The sequence below is a fragment of the Talpa europaea genome (assembly GCF_964194135.1).
Source record: "Talpa europaea genome assembly, chromosome: 12".
In the NCBI taxonomy this organism is placed as follows: domain Eukaryota; kingdom Metazoa; phylum Chordata; class Mammalia; order Eulipotyphla; family Talpidae; genus Talpa; species Talpa europaea.
The window spans coordinates 66406347-66425206 of NC_140079.1; the positions used below are offsets into that span (position 1 = coordinate 66406347).

General features: G+C 41.8%; 1 protein-coding gene across 1 annotated transcript in view; it reads left to right on the top strand.

Moving 5' to 3' along the window:
• Positions 1–3856: 3856 nt before the first annotated feature.
• DDR2 (discoidin domain receptor tyrosine kinase 2) overlaps positions 3857–18860 on the top strand; it is a gene marked incomplete at its 3' end in the record, with an annotated part of 51254 nt that continues 36250 nt past the window's right edge. The window contains exon 1 of the mRNA XM_084250862.1: positions 3857–3962. Coding sequence (XP_084106988.1) covers positions 3881–3962 — 82 coding nt within the window. The 5' untranslated portion in view covers positions 3857–3880. The remainder of the gene's footprint in view (positions 3963–18860) is intronic.

The following is an 18860-nucleotide window of genomic DNA, read 5'->3' on the forward strand; positions in this document are numbered from 1 at the left end:
CACATGTGAATTTTGGCGCCTCTCTGCTATGTAACTAGATCAGTTTTAACCGCTCCTTTCTTAACTATCTTGTTGATGAAAACAAGTCTCATTGGGTTACTGTGAATAATTCATGAGCTAGCTCTTGGCACATTTTAGACAGGGTATAGTTATTGTACTTGTAGTGTGCTAATGATTTGTCTATGCTTGTGAGCTGCCAGTCACCCTAATTTTAAGCAAACAAAGCAGAAATAATCACTGGTTTTGGAGATTCACAGCTGGAAACCAAGTTGACAGCAGAATGAAATTTAGTCCACACTTTTGAGTAAGTTATAAGTTCTGTTTAGTTTAGTTACAATCATTTTTGAGTACCTACTTTGAACAAGATATAAAATATTCCTCTATAGATACAGGAATGAGCCATTTTAAAGCAAATGATTGAATGGTTAATGTTATAACAAAGTTATGGAGGATCTAACAGAGGGAAATTCAGAATATTCAGTAAAGGGCATGAAGTGCAGAAGACATTCTTGTAGTAGACACCACTGCAGGTGATAGAGAGAAGAATGTTATGGCTATTAACCCACCAGGAAGGTGCCTTGAAAGAAGGGTAGGACTTGGGGCCTCCCTGGTGGCACAAGGGGTTAAATCTAAGCACTATGAAGCTATCTGCAGCCACCGCAGCATGAGTTTTGGTGCAGCAGACCTCTCCTGACTCCATTGCTCCCCTCAGCGTATATCAGTATATCTGCCTGTTCTGTTCCCCACTCAGTCTCTGGTGAATCCTCTCACCTCCCATACCTCTGACCTGTGCCTCAGTTCTTGTATGCATAAATAAATAAATATTTATTAAAAAAAGAAAAAGAAAAAAAAAGAGGGTAGGGCTTGAACAATGTGCTCGGAGTAGCTGGTTGGCCAAGGCGGTGCTCACAAGGCTGAAAGACTGTGGACTTGACCAGGGAGCTTTCTCTGATTCTTTCAAATTAAAGGGACTTTTTTCTCTCTTTATAATTTCTTGTTACATATCATTTCTAATACCAGGTCCAACATTTAGTTGATTGTTAATGGTACCTGAAAAAAAAAAAAAAACTTTCTCTTTTTAAATAAACTTTTTATATTTACATAGTCATTGCAAAGACAGTACATAGAAGTCCCATAGGCCCCCACATCCTGACCCCCTTTTATTGCCATCATGTATTAGCACAATTGTCACAGTTAATGATCCAATATTGAAATATGATTATTAACCAAAGTCTATAATTGATTCAGATTTTCTCAGTTTCCCCCAATGCCCTTTATTTTCTTTTCCAGGACATCACATTACATTTAGTTGTGCTGTTTCTTTGGTTTCTCTTAGCTGTGATGGTCCTTTAGAATTTCTTGTATTTGAGAATATGGAAAGCTTTGAGGATTACTCATTGGGGATTTTTAGAATGCCCTTTGACTGGGATTTACCTGATGTTTTTATCATGATTAGATTGGAGTAATGGGTTTTGGGGAGGAAGAAGACAGAGATAAGATCAGATCAGGGCCTCCCCGGTGGCGCAGCGGTTGAGCACTGGGTTGTGAAGCTGCCTGCAGCCTCCGCGGCGCCGGTTCGATCCCCGGCTGCTCCCCGGCCACCTGAGTAGGGTCCCACCTGGCACGCAGACCTCTCCTGCTGCCCGCTGCTCCCCTCAGCAGTGTACTTTGGTCCTTCTGCCTGCTCTGCTCCCCACTCTGGCTCTGGTGAATCCTCTCACCCTCCCGCGCTTCTGACTGTACCCAGTGCTTGTATAAATGAATGAATGAATTAATTAATTAAAATAAAAAAATATATTAAAAAAAAGATCAGATCAGATGAAGGAGAAATATACTATCACTATGACATGTCAAATTTGAGCCTCTGACTTGAGGTAAGAGTTGTCACATTTCTCCACTGAAAAGTTACTTCTCCTTTTTCATACCCTGTGCTTTGGAAGAAAGTTGCCACACACAGCTCATGTTTAATAAGTGAAGAAGGGGTGGCTATGTGCCACTTCTTTAAGAGCAGAGAGTATCTACATAAATTATTCAGAATTCTTTTGCATGGAAAATTTGCCTCTTCTCCCCCATTTGTTTATTCAATCATTCATTTATATCAACATGGCCTTGTAGATATTTATTTTATACCTTGAGTTATAATCCAAAACCACTTTATTTGTTTTGTTGCTCAAATTGTTCCAGCTTTGGTCTTTGGGAACTTTTTCAGTTGGCTCCTGTATCCCTTTGATATATTCCCATCATTTATGTGTGTGGGCGTATTTTTTAAATTTCTGGCACTAAAAGATTTTCCAAGCTTATCTTGTATATTTCCTGGCAGTCCTGGAATCAGCTATTTCTCCAAGGAAGCCTGGTTCCTTCCATTGAAGAATGCTGTTACAGATGAAACTCTGGGTGCTGGGATTGCTTGTTGCTATGTGGGTGTCATTATTTCTAGGCCTCTTAACTGATGTATCAATGAGATATATGTGTCTATACTACCTCATATACATGTCTATGAATAGTTTTGTATGCAACCATCTGTATCTCTATTTTTTTATTTATTTAAATTTTATTTTTATATTCCCCATACAATTACAACCCCCTTATTTTGACCCCAACCCCTCCTTTCCCCACCCCCCTACCCCCATAGAGTGTCTCTGGTTCATAGCTGTTTGTTGATTTTGATATTTTCTTTCTTATAGTTATTCTTTTTCCTGGTCCCTTATTTAAGTTTTCTAGATTCCTGCTATGAGTGAGACCCCATCTGTATCTCTATTAAGCTCAACATGAGTGGCTATTGATGTCTCAACTCTAAACCATGACCACTTGAATCATTCTGGTGAAAATTAAAAAATATAGGATCCCAGAGCTAATCAATCAACATGAATAGTGACTTTGCATATCTTTTTTTAAAGATTTATTTATTTATGCATAGAAGAACTGGAGTGTAGACCAGAGGTGCAAGGGAATTGAGAGGATTCACCAGAGACAGAGTTGGGGAGCAGAACAGGCAGCTCTACTGAAATATAATGCTGAGGGTAGCAGGGAGCTGGACAGGAGAGGAGAGGTCTGCTGAGCCATGTGGATTCCCTGGCCAGATGGGAATCCAACTAGTGCTGCAGTGCCTGTCAATAGCTTGGTAGCACTGTCTTTAACCCCTGCACTACCAGGGAGGCCCTGCATATCTTTTGAAAGGCAAATGCAGGTCTCCCGGGTGGTGCAAGGGGTTAATATCTGAGCACTATCAAGCTATCAGCAGCTACTGTAGCATGAGTTCATCCTTGACCAGGGAGCTAACCTACAAGACACAGCAGACCTCTCTTGTCTCTCTTGCTGCTCTCCACAGCTGTGTATTTCAGTCATTCTGCCTGTTCTGCTCCTGACTCTGTCTCTAGTGAATCCTCCCACCCCCCACCCCTCTGGCCTACACCCCAGGTCTTGTATGCATAAATAAATAACATAAATCTTTTTTAAAAAAGAAAAGCAAATGCATTAACATCATTGGATGTTTTTCTTGGTTAAATATTGGAATTAATATAAAAATTATGAAAAATGTCATAAATGCAAATTTTGCTTTATCATCATTCACAATGAGGATTTGTGTTTATTTTAGTAAAACTTTGCTATTACCTTTAGATGTGCTAATCTTAATTCTATCAGTGTATGATCTAAGAGTTTGAAATTTCTTACATTGGGGACTATCTAAAATCCCCTTCAACTCTCAAAGTCTATTGGAAGTCTTAATATAAAAATAAACACTGTAAGAACACAATGATAATTATGCCAACTGTGTTCATTATGTTGATATGCTCTGCCTCACTCATTTACTCTCTTTGTCTTTCTTGTTTCCTTGCATTTTCGGTGGCTGCAGGCTCCAGTTCCAGCACCATCTTCCGAGATGATCCAGACTTCCAGAATGCCCTTGGTGCTGCTTCTGCTGCTACCAATCCTGAGTTCTACAAAAGCTCAGGTTAACCCAGGTAACACAGCCACTGCTCAGCCACACAGCGTAGGAGCAGCTGACTGCTCAGGACTATCAATGTTCATCTTGCAAAAGGTCTCCCCCAAGGTGGCCCAAAGGACCATGTTTTCTATTTTTTTGCCTCCATGATGAAACATGGCCTTCGCAGAAACAGCAGCCAATATACTTTCTCTGTATAGCATAATGGATATTGTAAAAGGGTATCATAGATAGAATAGGTATATTAAGAGGGAATTTTAAAAAATGGGAGTTAGAAGAAGCCACCATTTCCCTTGTTTTCCAGGAAGCAGAAGGAGAGTACTTTCAGATGCTGTGGAACACTTTTACAGTTTGATTTTCCAGCAAATTTGTGGCTGTTTCAAGCATGGTTTTTACTTGGATATCATGTTGTGCTTTTGGGACTCTGCTTGTGGGATCTCAGGCAGGCTTTTTTTCCTGTATGTTGTGGCCAAGCTTTACAAGAGATGTGTTAGGAGGTATCTTCAGTAGCCCTCCCCTCCATTTTTGTTAATACATGTATTTCTTCTTTTTTTAAAGATTTTATTTTATTTATGCAAGAGCTGGGGTACAGGCCAGAGGCTCAGGAGGGTGAGAGAATTCACCAGAGACAGAGCAAGGAGCAGAACAGGCAGAAGGACTGAAGTACGCTGCTGAGGGGAGCAGTGGGCGAGGCAGCAGAGGTCTGCCGCACCATGTGGGAATCTCCCTGGCCAGCCAGGAATGGAACCAGTGCTGCAGAGGCTGCGGACAGCTTACAGCACTGTGCTTAACCTACTACGCCACCGGGGAGGCCCCAATACATGTATTTCTTAGCTTTCAATTGCTGGGTACAGTTGCATCATTCGTCTAATGCACAGTAGTGCTGTTTAACAGCCTGTGCAGATACCAGCAGGACTTGACTGGATTGATGTTCTGTTTTCCTCTGGGATGATGCACATATCTGTGAGTCAGCTGTCTATTGGCTCATACACAATAACTTGGGCTCTGATGACCAGGGCAAACTGGACTGTGCCCTCCAACAGACTGGTGTGGATATGTTTTCATGAAAATTGCACAGAACCAAGAACAGAAGCAGAAATGTGCAGCATTTTCATGCCAATGTTTGGGTCATGTTCACTGAGATTTCATGGCCAAAGCAAATCACATGGCTCATTCCAGAGTCAGAGCATGAGAACACATGAGAATAACATTTTTTTCCTTTTGCCACAATATAAGTATAGAAGTATATATCACACAAGCACTTGATTTGATGATTTTTACAAACTGAGCATGTTCATCAAGTAGTATCTAGGTTAAGAAATAGAACTTTCCCAGCACTTCAGAAGCTTCCCCATGTTTCCTTCTGGTCACTTCTCCATCCCTTGACCCAAGAGTAATATCTGAGCTCTAGCAATACAGATTATTTTTGCCTGTTTTTGTCCTTTATATAAATGTCTAGTTCCTTTCACTTAGCCTTTTGTTTATGATTTTCACCCATATTTGTTGCATGCAGTTGGCAACTGTTTGTTCTCATTGTATAATGTTACTTTGCTTGAATAGTTTATTTATCCAGTCTACTATGGATGGAAATTATGATAATTTACAGTTTGGATCTGTTATGAAAGAAACTCCAATATTCATTCTTGTATAAGTCTTTGGTATAGATTTCTTGTATATGTCTTTTTTTGCTTGCAAGGAAGCAAGGAAGGAAGTGAAAGAAGTGAAAAGTGAACGTGAAAAGAAGTGAAATTGCTGGGTTTTGTTACCTATAATCTGCTTTTCTGCATATTGTCAAAGTTTTGCAAAGTGACTTTACATTTTTCACCCCATGGCAGTGTAGAAGAGCTCCCTGTGCTACACAGTGAGTTTGGACTCTTGAGGGCATTTTCATTTTGTCCTCTTAACATAGCATGAAGATACATGTAGCATTTGTGAAAACGATCATCCTCTCCTCCTTGGAAAACTTCCATTTCCATGGCATGTTCTTTATGTTCCAAAGGGAAATGCAATCAAGCTACATTAAAATCAAAGATCTAGGGGGTTCATTAAATCAGTGTCAGGTTACTTTCTTGTAAAAAGCTCAGTGGGTGCACCTCAGGTCTGAATTTGAACGCCACTCTTTCATTTTTCTGCTCCCATGACATTAAACAAGCCCAGTGTTTTTCTCTTTGCTTTGGTCTCTGAAGAAGAGCTGCTGTGAGTCCATGGACACTAGAGTGTTTTGGTAGGATGCAGACTCATGGAAATGGGTGTGACATGAGGACATTTGAATGACTAAACCAAAAGCTCCAGACATCTGGTCTGTGTTGGAGAACACTACTTAACTCTGGAGCAGGAAACTGGCTGTTTGAAGACAATAGTTATGTTCAAAATCTTACCCCCCTATTTCTGGGCTCAACTATTTCTGTTGGCCATTTCTTCAGAGAAAAAGAAATAAAGTCTTGACTTGCATAGATCTTTATAGGAACATGAAATATTTAAGGCGTGTTGAAGGATTAATCCTCCTAGTTGCCATTTATCTTTCTATTGTGCCGAGCTAAAATGGAGACAATGATGGGAAGTTGTCATCATTGAATTTAATCTCACTTAGCTGGAACTCATGAGGCTGATGATTGAGCATAGTAGCTTGTTATAAGGATAATTTTTCAAAAGTCCTTATTAGTATCTACTGAGATACTAAAAGAAACAGAGTATATCCCTGACCAGTTAAATTTTCCCCACATGGTTGGTCACTTGGTATTAAAAAAAATCAAATGTTGGCCTGAAGTCAAGAGAACTACATTATACATAAAATCTTATAGACAGCCAATTGCTAAAATGTATTTTAATAGATGATTGATAGTGAAAATTTGGCTGATGATACCGAACAGGGCTAAGCATTAAATTCAAGTAATAGCATAAAATCTAAAACAAACTCATTAGTTTAATCTTATTTTGAAGATTTTTACCATTTCACTGGTCAAAGACTTCTGTGTTAGCTTGACTTGGTTATAGAGATACTGAATATTAAAATATATCCATCTAGAGAGATTATCAGAAACCAACAGATTGGACATAATGTTGATACTTGAGAATTTCTCTACTGTTGAGGACATGAGTCTCCTGTTCTATGTCACCCCATGGAGGTTGCAGGGTAGTGCTGATGTAATGTACATCAGACTTCAAATCAAGACTTGAAGACAGTTGGGACTGCAGACTCAGTGCTTTAAAGCACTGGAACTTGGATTGTAGCAACAAAATAACTAGTAGGGCAGATGGTATGCACGGCATTTCCAGTGACAGCAGTGTTGAAGGTGGTATTGTTACTATGTCTGCAGTGTAAACAATGCAGATCTATATGGGAATACTGACATGCAGGTAGGTGTGTGTACACAGCTCTGAGCCACCCTCTAGCTGTAGTGGTACACCAGGCTTAGGGACTCAGTGACTGTCAATTCAGTGAGGATGTCACTGGAAAAATGTGAGGCAGTTCCTGTGTCAAAATCGTGGCTCAGGATTATCATTCAACTTGTAATATCCACATCAAAACAAGCATACTGGAGATTTCTAAAAAATAGTTCTAGAAATCAAGTGATTTGGCCATTGTTAGAAAATTCCAATGACTGATTAGTTCATTGGAAAATAATATCTAATTCACTTAAAAATTTTTTTTGAGGAACAACCTTGGCTACAATCCTGGGTTGGTCTTAAGTTTGTTGCATAACATTGAACAAGTCATTCTACTTCTCTTAATACTTCTTCAGTCCTTTCATCTGCTGTAAAATGAAGTTGGATTAGAATATCTATGATACTCTTTGTGTCACCAATGCACTATGATTTTTTTTCATGCAGGAGCTTTACTGCTCTTATTGGACCCATTGATTGACTTTATGCTTGGAAACAAAGTCCCTGAGCTTAAAGGCTGTTCTTTGCAAGAAAGACCTTTGGTCCCCAACTCCACAACTCTCTGCCATTTTCTAGGCTCCAGGATCTGAAGTCTCAACTTTTCAGGAAAAATATTACTTTTGAGGCTAAGGACATGGGAGATAGTTGATATGCAATTACATATCACAAAATGATATGTAAAATGACCCTAAAATGACCCCGAGTGACAGGTTGGGCATAGAAACCCTGGTCCTGTCTAACCTGCATATAAAAGCCAGAGTTCTAAGGCATCTGGGGGGGGGGGACCAGTAAGTATTTCAGTCAAAGGAAATAGCCCCTGCATGGCTGGGATGGGGGAAGAGCTGAGTGCACATGGGGCTGCCTGGTGAAGCATAAGTCAGGGACCCAGAGATGCCTGGAGTCTTGGGCCAAAATTATCCTTTTCCCCAAATTGGTCTGGGGCTTGTGGTGCTGACTATACCTTCATGGAAAAGGAGTCCTTAGATTCCACATGGAGGTACAGGAACATACAAGGCTCTGTAGTTATTTGATTAGCCAGCTGGGCCAACTCCTTGAAAGATAAAATCTCTGTGTGAATGGCTACGGGGGACCTGGTACTTATGGATTTCCTGATTATGCATGATTGACCTGGGAGTCAGAAAACTCACTCAGCCAACTTGATCACTATTGTGTGAAGGGCACAGAAGTGGATGGTCCTGAATTGTCTTGACAATTGCTTATGTTTGGCAACTCAGTCTTCCAGGATCTAGGGTAGAGAGCCAGGGGCAGGGCAATGAGGGAGCTTCCCATTTTTCATTTCAATGAGGGAGCACTATCCCCTTGTAGGAATAAGGCAACTTGCTAGCAGTTTGGAGTCCTCCTTTGAAAGGAAGGGCAAAGGTGGTAGTTTCTGTTCTTTCTAGCACCAATCCTACATTCCAGTGAATTCTTAATGTCTAATCCTGACATGGCCTAGGCTGTTAGTGTAGAAATGGACTTTTGAGATATCTAAATCCTTCTTCTTCATTTTATAGATGAAGGACCTGGGAGCCAAAGTGATCAGTGATTTGTCCCTGATCACAATCTAGCTGAGGGGAAAGTAAGGAACCCCAGCTCCTGTATCTCAGTCCCAGCTTCATCCCACCATCCACCTGACCCCAGGGAGCAATTTGAACACATGACCTTCCTGTAATGATCAGACATGGCCTTGCAGCCTCATGGTTTCCTTTTTGTAACTTCCAATGCTCATTTATGAGACTGAGATGTCACTGAGGTTTGAGGGTCAGCCTGAGGCCCAAGAACAGAGTATGAACTAACAGGGTTATATGAGCTTACACTAGAGCTTGGTATTGTTGGCAGGCTCAGCAAGCAAGGCTTGAGCCAGAAGCCCTTTTGGGCCAGTTCCCCCTGGCAAATACACTAGAGCAGTGAGGTACTCTGGTGCCCTTCTGCAGAGCTGCCCCTGTTCCCCACACCTTTGTCTCTACCCACAGTGGATACATGTGACTTGACCTACACACATTTCCAAATTGCACAGTTATTTTTGTTTTTCTGGGTTCTCATTTTTTATGGCCCCAGAGATGTGCTTTGAGGCTTCATGTGGTCTCCTCTGTTAATGAGAATGTGGTGTTGGTCTCAGATCTTTGATGGCAGGCCTGAGATGCTAATGCTGTGTGTATGTGTACTTTACATGGCCTCACAGAGCAGGACCCAGGAGGAAGAGTAAAAAGCCAGGAAGAGACCTCCCTGACTGAATTTCTCTACAGTGAGCATTGCTGCCTGGCTGCCCAGATTGGCTCTTTCTTGTTTGTGTGTTTGTTTGTTGAGTCTAATCCAAGGGTGGCCTCTCATAACCTTCCTGCAAGGAAAAGGATCTTTCTCTGGGGACAACAAAAACTCTTTTGCCCCTCAAGTAGTCTTGGTTATGTACATGAGGAAAAAGAGAATGCAAAGTTCACCAAGTATAGTAACTAATATTCAGCAATGACTTAGTAGATTCCTGGTATCATTTGACAAGGTCTCAACAGATTTATTTTATTTATTTTATTTATTTATTTAAAACCTTCCTGCAAGGAAAAGGATCTTTCTCTGGGGACAACAAAAACTCTTTTGCCCCTCAAGTAGTCTTGGTTATGTACATGAGGAAAAAGAGAATGCAAAGTTCACCAAGTATAATAACTAATATTCAGCAATGACTTAGTAGATTCCTGGTATCATTTGACAAGGTCTCAACAGATTTATTTTATTTTATTTATTTATTTATTTATTTTGTGGGACCCTAGCTGGTGACCGGGGACTGAAATGGCACTGCAGAGGCTGCAGGCAGCCTCGCAACCCAGCACTCAACTGCTGCACCACCAGGGGAGGCCCGGTCTCAACAGATTTAATCTCAGAATCATCTTATGAAGTGAGTGCTTTATTATCCAGTTTCACAGAGGAGAAATAGAGGCCCAGATATATCAGTAACTCGCTGAAGGTTACAGACCTAGCTCTTTGGCAGATCTGAGACGATCCCTTCTATTGGCACCTCGGCTCCACCATCCCTAGTGTGTGAGGCCCACAGAGGTTCCTGTAACATTCACTGATGAACTCACTAATGACCAGGTCAATGCACCACCGCCCTGGTGCCTGCAGCGCTGACAGTGAGAGTGAGCTACAGAGGAAGGATTTGCCAGGTAGGGTGAAAAGAAGAAAGGAGGCATTTGAGTTTAAGAAAAGGCAATAGGCATAAGTAGAAAGATAAAAGGTTGGATATAATTGTCACAGAGGGGTCATGAGGACAAAGATGAGGTTAGGGTGGCACCAAAGCCAAGAAGCACATAATTTTGGGAGCCTCAGTCTGTAAGTGCTTTGTCTTCACCCAGTGTGGACAAAATGCTCTATTATGCCCTTTTCCCCAGAACCCATGCAGGTTCCTTTTGTTATCCTATTTCAACAAATCAGAGAACCACAATGTTTTGTGGTGTGTAGACCAGCAATAAGTTAAGCCTTCCTGGGTCCTTTGCCTAGATTGTTCCCCAGCTTGATCCTGAGGTCACATCAGTGTGGAGAGGGTGTGCTGATGGCAGAGGGTGAGGACAACATGGCCTGTTGAGCCCCATGGCATTGGAAAGCAGGTCTGGATTCTAGTTGCAGTGCTGACTCTTTAGCTTTATGACTTTAGGTCAATCTATATACCTCACTGGATTCAGTTATAAAATGGGGAGAATAAGCTCTGCTCTCCACACTTAGAGGGCAAACTGGTTGGGGACAAAAGGAGATAATAGATGTGAATGGGCTTTGGGAATTTATAAGCATATATCAAGGGTTGTGGTTTATTACTTTTGGAAGAAAAGGAATAAAAATCACCCAAAACCCATAAATCAATAGTTTCTATGAAGCAGATGATAGAGGAGGAAAGAGAAAAAGAGTTCATTAATGAATATTATGTTCCCTTGTGATCCCCAAGAGAAATGCAAGTTACCTTTGAGGAATGGGAATTCCACTGGTCCTGAGCCCTGGCCACCCCAACTCCAAGAACATGGGGCCCTGTGCATAGGCTGAGGACATCTTGAACAGGATATTCATTTTTGGGGGGAGAATAGTGAGATTTTTACTTAGCCCTTGGTCTTAGCCAGCAGGATGCTGAAGAGCGTGGATGTGGCAAGATAGGCCACCCAGAATATTTTAATGGTTTGGACACATACATAGAAAAGTTAAAGGGAGGTTTTATGTTGGGGCAAGTCGGGGTGATGAGCTCTTAAGATGTATGCAAATTTTCTTTTCCTGATTCACAGATGTTTATGACTTTGGCCTTTGTCCTACTTGATGTGGTGATAATCTCTTGTGTATTCATGACCAACACCTATCACAATGCTTGTTTTATATAGACAACCTAAGTGTTTGAGGAATAAGGAGAAAGAAGTCAATTACCTCCCAGATTTCTCTGCAAAAAGAGATCTGATTATGCCTTATGAGACTGGATCTCATAAAGATGTTAGGAAATTGAGAAGGAGCCCATAAGAATAGCTTCCCCTAAAATGATGGGGGTGCTAGGTTTGGGAGGGAGTAAATCTAGCCCTAACCCTAATCCTGTATGATGAATATAGGTTATTGCATCCAAAAGACTGAATCTGAATTCCTTCCTTGAAATGCCAGCAGTGAGAAACTTACATGTATTTGGGTAAGCTTAAGTAATTTAAAATTCAGTATAAATTATCCTTTATTTAGAGCAACAAAATTTCCTCTAAAGCTAGTAGGGTGGTCTTCTCCTTAAAAATGTATTTGGATATTCGGTTTTCTTGAGCACATTGTCCAATACTTAGAGCAGTTGCTTCTGCCTCTCCTTGGGAGAGCAGAAAATCTTTACAATGAATGGCTGGTAGGAAGCATTCTTACTATCCAATGCTTTGGAAAACTCTGTGTGCTCTCTATGTATTTTTGCCTGATGGGTCCTGTTGACTCTCAAAAGCTCAGCTGTTTCTCAGAGTGTCTCTTGTTGGATTTTTATTTCTCCCCTCTTCTCAAGCCTGATTTGGCAAAATGTGCCAAGCAAGGAAATGACTGCCTGTATGGGGTTCCCAAGTCTCCTCCAAAAGCTCTGAGATTTTGGTCCCTGGTGACCCAAGTCCAGGGCAAAACTCAGCATCTGCCTCTTGCTTCTGCTCTAAATTGGCAAATGGCTAAAAGTGACTGGTGCAGAAATGATGCCACTTCTCAGGTTCTCCCTTCCCTGATGTTTTGTTCCTCTATTCTCACTCCCTCAGCAACAACCAGATGCCTTCAAATAAGTGATTTACACCTTTTCCTTGACTCTTCTAGTTATTCTCAGGAGGAGCACTGATTCCTGAAAGCTACTTCTTCCCATGTGGAAATAGAAACAAAAAGTTGTCTTTTATCCTGCTGCCTTTAACATTCACATTAATTGATTATGTTTTACTCTTTGAATCGACTAGGAAGAAGCTCAGAGACAAATTTGAGACCCATCACTAGTGATGTATATATTTGGTTATAGTTGTAATATTTTTGGTATTGTAATATTTAATATTGTATATATTTGTAATATATTTGGTTAGATACAACCATAGCTATAGCTTATCTTATGGCCCTGCTTTCCTTTCTCTTTAACCCAAATGTCTGCATTCATTCAGTCATTCAGTCATTATCTTATTCAATTTTGCAAGCCAGTTACAATCTTATTTTAGAATGTAGCATAGTAAAAATTATTTAAAAATGATAGTGCCTAATCATGATTAAACACTAGTCTAAGTATTTGACATATATTAACTCACAATTCCTTACCACATTCTCACAAAGAAGTATTATTACTACCAATAAACAGAAACTGAGGCACAAGTAACTTGCCCTAGGCCATAAAACCTCTGAATTGCTTACGAAAGCGTAGATGTAATATTTAAAGCAATTTATACTCTTGCCTTCAGCTTTTCCTAGATATCATCTGTTGAGCCCTATTCATTCCATAACATGTACTACATTCTCTGTATACATTAAATCTCTACAACGACCCTGCTTTGGTTCTTAGACACCAGGATATTGAGGTTTGGAGTGATTTTGAAACTTGTCTCGAAGTCCTATCATTTGAAATTTGCAGACTCAAGTTCTAAGTAAAAACCTATTATGATTTCAAGTCATGCCCCTATTATCTTCTCAACTACTGATCTTCGTGGCTATCCAGCTGTCTCTTTGATTTACAGCCTTGTTGAAGGACAGAACATACAGTTTTACTGTGAAGGCCTCCTTGTCTTTGGTCACCAAGCAGAACAGCATATCTCGTCTCACCCTCACTTCAGTGCCTGAACTCCAGCTTGGGAACTCTCTTCTGGAATGCAACAGTAATTGTTTCTGGAAAGCAGTTTGGGTTTCTAAGAAAATTCAATTCTAACGGGGCTAATCCTTAAGGGGAATTTCAACTTGGCAAAAGAGATGTTAGCAGAATAGACTCATTGTACATAGAGGAACCCGGAGAATCTCTTTGGCACCTGGCAGCATTCCACTATATAGATATTTACCAGCACAGAGAACCATGTGAAGTAGCCTGCTATGTGGAGCTTGGGAGTGGGGGCAGGGAGGGGCCCATGCCGTTTTCTTGAATTGGACCACCTTATTCTTCCTAGATTTGGAGGAATTAGATCACTGTAGCCTGGGGTTAAAGAAAGAGGAACCATTGATTCAGGAGATCTGAACTTGGTCCTGGTTACTTTACTTTGCTGTGCATCCTTGAGTAAATCAATTTACCTTTCTGGGTTCTGAGGCCAGGAAGGAGCCACCGAAGGAGTTAGTTTCCTGAAGTCCCTTCCTGTTTCTCATGTTTTATGATGGCAAATGTTCCTTCAGACCCTGGTGTATCTTGGGTCCTCTGGTTGACCCCAGTAATTACCTTCCTGGTCAGTTTTGTCTTCCCTATGCCCGGAGAGACCCGGATGCCAACTCTCCATGTTCCAGGTCTCACGTGTGCCATGTGTGTGTCTTCCTGGAAGCTGCATATAGAACACTCATTGATGGGTGAACCTGTGGTCTGGAGCTAGCGGAGATGGTAAACACTGCGGAACAAGCAGCCCTTTCAGCCTCTCAACCTTGGCAGCATAACATGAAAATAATTCTTGGGAAGCTGGGAACTGGTGGCAGCTGCTTCTCCTCAGCCTGCCTGCCAGGCCCCACCAGAGCTCGGGACGGATCAAGGTCCCTCCTGGCATGTAGCAGCAGGCGCTGGTAGTTTTCCACTCAGGGAAATTGGAAAAGTGGGTTGGCTTCTCTATCCCAGGAGGTTGGTGGGTAGCAGAAGCATCAGGAAACCACCAAGACATCAACAGTCAAAGTCAGGAGGTCCTCCCCTGCCTGCTCTTGCTTCCTCTGACTTCCATGCATTTTCACACGTCCTTATTGGCATAACATGGCTCTCAGATTGGTCGGATCTGAGCGATAATGAGGAAGGTTTGGGGGGAAGCAAGGAGGCCTGACATTTAGGACTTGCTCCTACCTGGCACATCTGAGTGTTCCTCATCAGCTGGGATCCCTTTCACAGAAGGAGCTTACCTGCAATAGGCATATTCAGCAGGAAAACTATACCGCCTCTGCTGAGAAGTGCCACAGGCATTGCCTAGGCCACGACTTATAAAAAGCCACTGCGATGAGAAAGGCCATCCAAGATCATCTTGTCTGTTTTCCTGTGCTCTTTCTATGAGGTGAGAAGAGGCCTGGGAAGACTGATTCACCACGAAACTGTGCCCAGTGACTGCTTTGCTGGATTTTCTCTCTTAATTACCATTTTTATGTTCTTTGCTTCTGACTTCTAGACCTCCGGCCCCACTCTCAAATTTGGTTACCATCCCTGGGGCCCAGACTCTGGCTCTGGCATTGCTGGGGAATCTCACCATCTGGGGGCATCAGGAAGGATTCCTGACATTTTCCTATCCTCTGTGCCTCTCCTGTCCTAGAAATGGTGGAAAGTGAGAACAAGCCAGGACAAACTTTGATCTTCATTGGGGGTGGAGCTGTTTGCTGACATGCAGCTGAGCAGGGTATTTGTTCAGCCAACATGTGCTGAGCAGCTACTATGGCCATGCCCTTTGGGAGGTTCCAGAGCAGAGAAATGAATCCATCACATTATCTGCCCTTAAGAATTCAACATGTGGCAAAGTTCACAGTTTAGCCATCTTTCCACCCCTCCACCCATCTCTCCACCATCTCATCTACTTTATTTATTTGCCAGATGTGTTGGGCATCTAATGGATGCCATGTATTGGTTGGCAGGTGGTAAGGGGGCTTGGAAGAATCAGACATGATTACTATTCTCAAAATTGCTCACAATCCAATAAGGAAGGAGGTCAATAACACACATGAAATAGAAGATCTCTGGTGAAAGTTGTCACCTAAAAGAGCCCCCTCACCCCCACCATCACTTTTATTGCCAGTGTTTCCATGATTTTGTCACATTGCTTATAATAGTAATTGCAGTAATAGTTATTGTCCTGTAGACAATTTGATTGTCAGTTTGATTACTAGAAATAGTCTTTTGTCTTTTTTCCTTACTGGAGAGTGAGGTCCACGAGATTAATCCTTTTCTTCATCTCATTCACCATGTATCTTCAATATAATAGTTGACATATAACAGGATCTTATTTCTGAAATAAATTTCTGATCGTTTTAAAAAATAGATCCATTTGTTAAGTAAATCCAGGACACAAATATAGGTTGTAATAAAGTATGGGCTTTACAGGACTTACAGGAATATTTTCCATACCTGTGGCCTGGTTAACCATTTTTGGTGAAGGCTACTATCACATAATTCATCAGGTCTTTGTTTTTTCAACCCTGTGGTAATAAACAACAGAAAGTTCTTCTTTTAAGACTTATTCAACAGATATTTATTGATCACTCATTTAATTCCAGACACCCTACCAGAAACTGGGGAGACAACAGAGATAAAGGTAGATAAGGTCCCTTGCCCTCATGACACAAGTTGGAGGGGGAGTCAAAATTAAACAACTATGTTATATATAATATTATATAATAGTGTCTAAAGGAAAACTTTTACAACAGTAAGGGTTTGTAATATAACCTGTATATTACAAGAGCATATAGAGATTCCTAATTTATCCCAGATCTCAGAGGAATTCCCCAAGGGAGGGGATGAGCAGAGCTGGAGGATGAGCAAGAGTTAGCAGTAAAGGAGGGGAGAACATTCCAAGTAAAGGGGTCATCAGATGCAGGGAGATCTTGAATCTGGAATGAACTTCAGACCTTTATGAAGCAGCAATAAGACCCTGTGCTGGGACAAAGAGCAAAGATCTAGGAACGGCCTGAGATGAGGCTTCTGGGAGGTCGGCTGAGACCTGATCTTGTGAGTTGTATGGGTCATATTACCCTAAGAAGAATGAAAAGTGATGAGAAGGTTAATTTCAGAATTAGATTTAAGAAGCTCATTTGGTAGAAGTGCATAGTAGTAGTGTACGTGTGAGATGGTGGAGTGTGGGCCGGCCCTGGATGGGATGAGTGAAGAGGGAAAGAAATAGCTAGGCTCAAGAAATTTGCAGGGGGGAGAAACTAAAGGATTTGCTGATTGACTGGACCATTCACAGAAACCAGTTTTACTGTTCACACTTTGATTACCTCCTGGTGGGAATAACATATCACCTGTTATTCCTGAATTCTCTCCTCCAAGAATTCTGTATTGATCTCCAGGCAGAGATTTGGAGCCTCCCTTCTTGACCCAGGGAGAGCCACTTCCTGGCCCCATGGGTAGTGTCACTGTATAGGCTGTCCACAGTTGGCTTAAAACCCTTTGTGAGATGGAAAGGGCTGGAGTGGCTGAGTTGAGGGGAGTACTGCCTCATTTTCTTTTAAGTAGAGAACAGAGCCTCCTCTCATCCCCCAGCCTCTAGATTTCTCAGACTTGAGGTCTCTAACTTGAGTGCCTCAGAATTGCCCGAAGGGCTGTTTACAATAGAGGTTTCTGGCTCTGGGGATCCAGATCGGTATTTTTAACAGGTTCCCAAATGATCGTCTGCTGCTGATCCTAGGAGTACACAGGGAGGATCTTGGCTCCAAGGCCCTGATCAGGAGAAACGCAGAGCCCTTGGGAAGGCAACGGGCATGACTTGACACCAGATTCTATGTTGGGGGACTCCCCCGCTTTCTCTTAGTCTTTCCCAAGGATTCCTAATCCCAGGAATATAATTGAACTGAATGTTTCTTAAAGGCAGCAGCAGTGGCTGCTCTGTTTAAAAACTCTTGCTTGCTGCTCCCAGGATGAGCAGAGACTTGGAGGAAAATCATTTGCAACAATATCATGACTCACCCCGTCTGACCCTCTTTCCCCTCCCTGGTTTACTCTAGTTGTTCCGAGAAGCACTCATGGCCCAGTGACTGGAGCTGTGTGATAGCCGGGAAAGAAAGCCCAGGGGGCTGGGAATGTGCATTTCTTGGGCTGTTCACCAGGGATCCAGAGAACCATCACGTGTCCAGGCAGGAGGGACCTGGGTACAGGGTTTGCTTTGCCTGGCTGTGCAGCAGAAACACCTGGGATACTAAAATTAGGCAGGGAGTTTTTGGGGTGTGTATCAGTTTCAGATACACAGCCCCAAAAAAATTCTCTCAGAGTTATGCTCCCAATATGTATTCTAGAGCCTTCCCCAGTGATTGTAAAGCTATTGGTCTATGGACTGACTTTTGGGAATCATTGTCTTATGTTTGTTTAGTTCAGCTCCTTTGCTTTTTGCACAAGGAAACCAAGACCCTAAAGAGAGTCATAGTTTGCTCAGATCTGTGTGGTGTAAGTGTCAAGCCAGGAGTGGCTTTGAAATCTGATTTTCAGAGGTTGTATCATTTAACGAGGTCACAGTCTTTAGTTAAATTCTGAGCTGAGCTAGTACTCATGCAATGAATGGCCTTGGTGGTGATTTAAACTCTTAGCTGTAAAATGGTGATTATAGGAAAATTGAAATAATGAATGAGAATATGTTTATCACATGGCCTGGCACTTGATAATTACCCTAAATGGATACTGCTATTACTAGGTTCTATTGAAATTACTGCCTGTAGAATGGATCATTGCTTTATGTACCTCTAAGGGGGAAAGATAGATAGATAGATAGATAGATAGATAGATAGATAGATAGATAGATAGATAGATAGATAGATAGATGGATAGATAGATAGATATACACCAGCAGGAAAATTAGGACTATATCCTTGGAAGTTGCATTCAGATTTCAGAGGTGCTGACACGTGGGAAACATTTCACTTCTCTTTCCTCGGACCTATGGAGATGATTACTAAATTAAATGCTCGCATAGTCAAAGCTAATTTCAGAAGAAGCAGCATCCTTAGTGTGTTGGAGCAGCAAGGAGGCCAGTGTAGCTGATCTGATGGGGAAGGCGGAAGGGGTGTCTGGACCAAGACAGTCAGGGGGCAAATCACAGGCCCCAGTGACCAGGTAAGGATATGTGTAAGGTTGGAAGTTCGTGGAGATCTTTAAACAGAAGCATTATATGATCTGATTTACATTTTAGTAGATACATGTGATTAGGTAGACAAAGGGATGCTATTGAGGAGA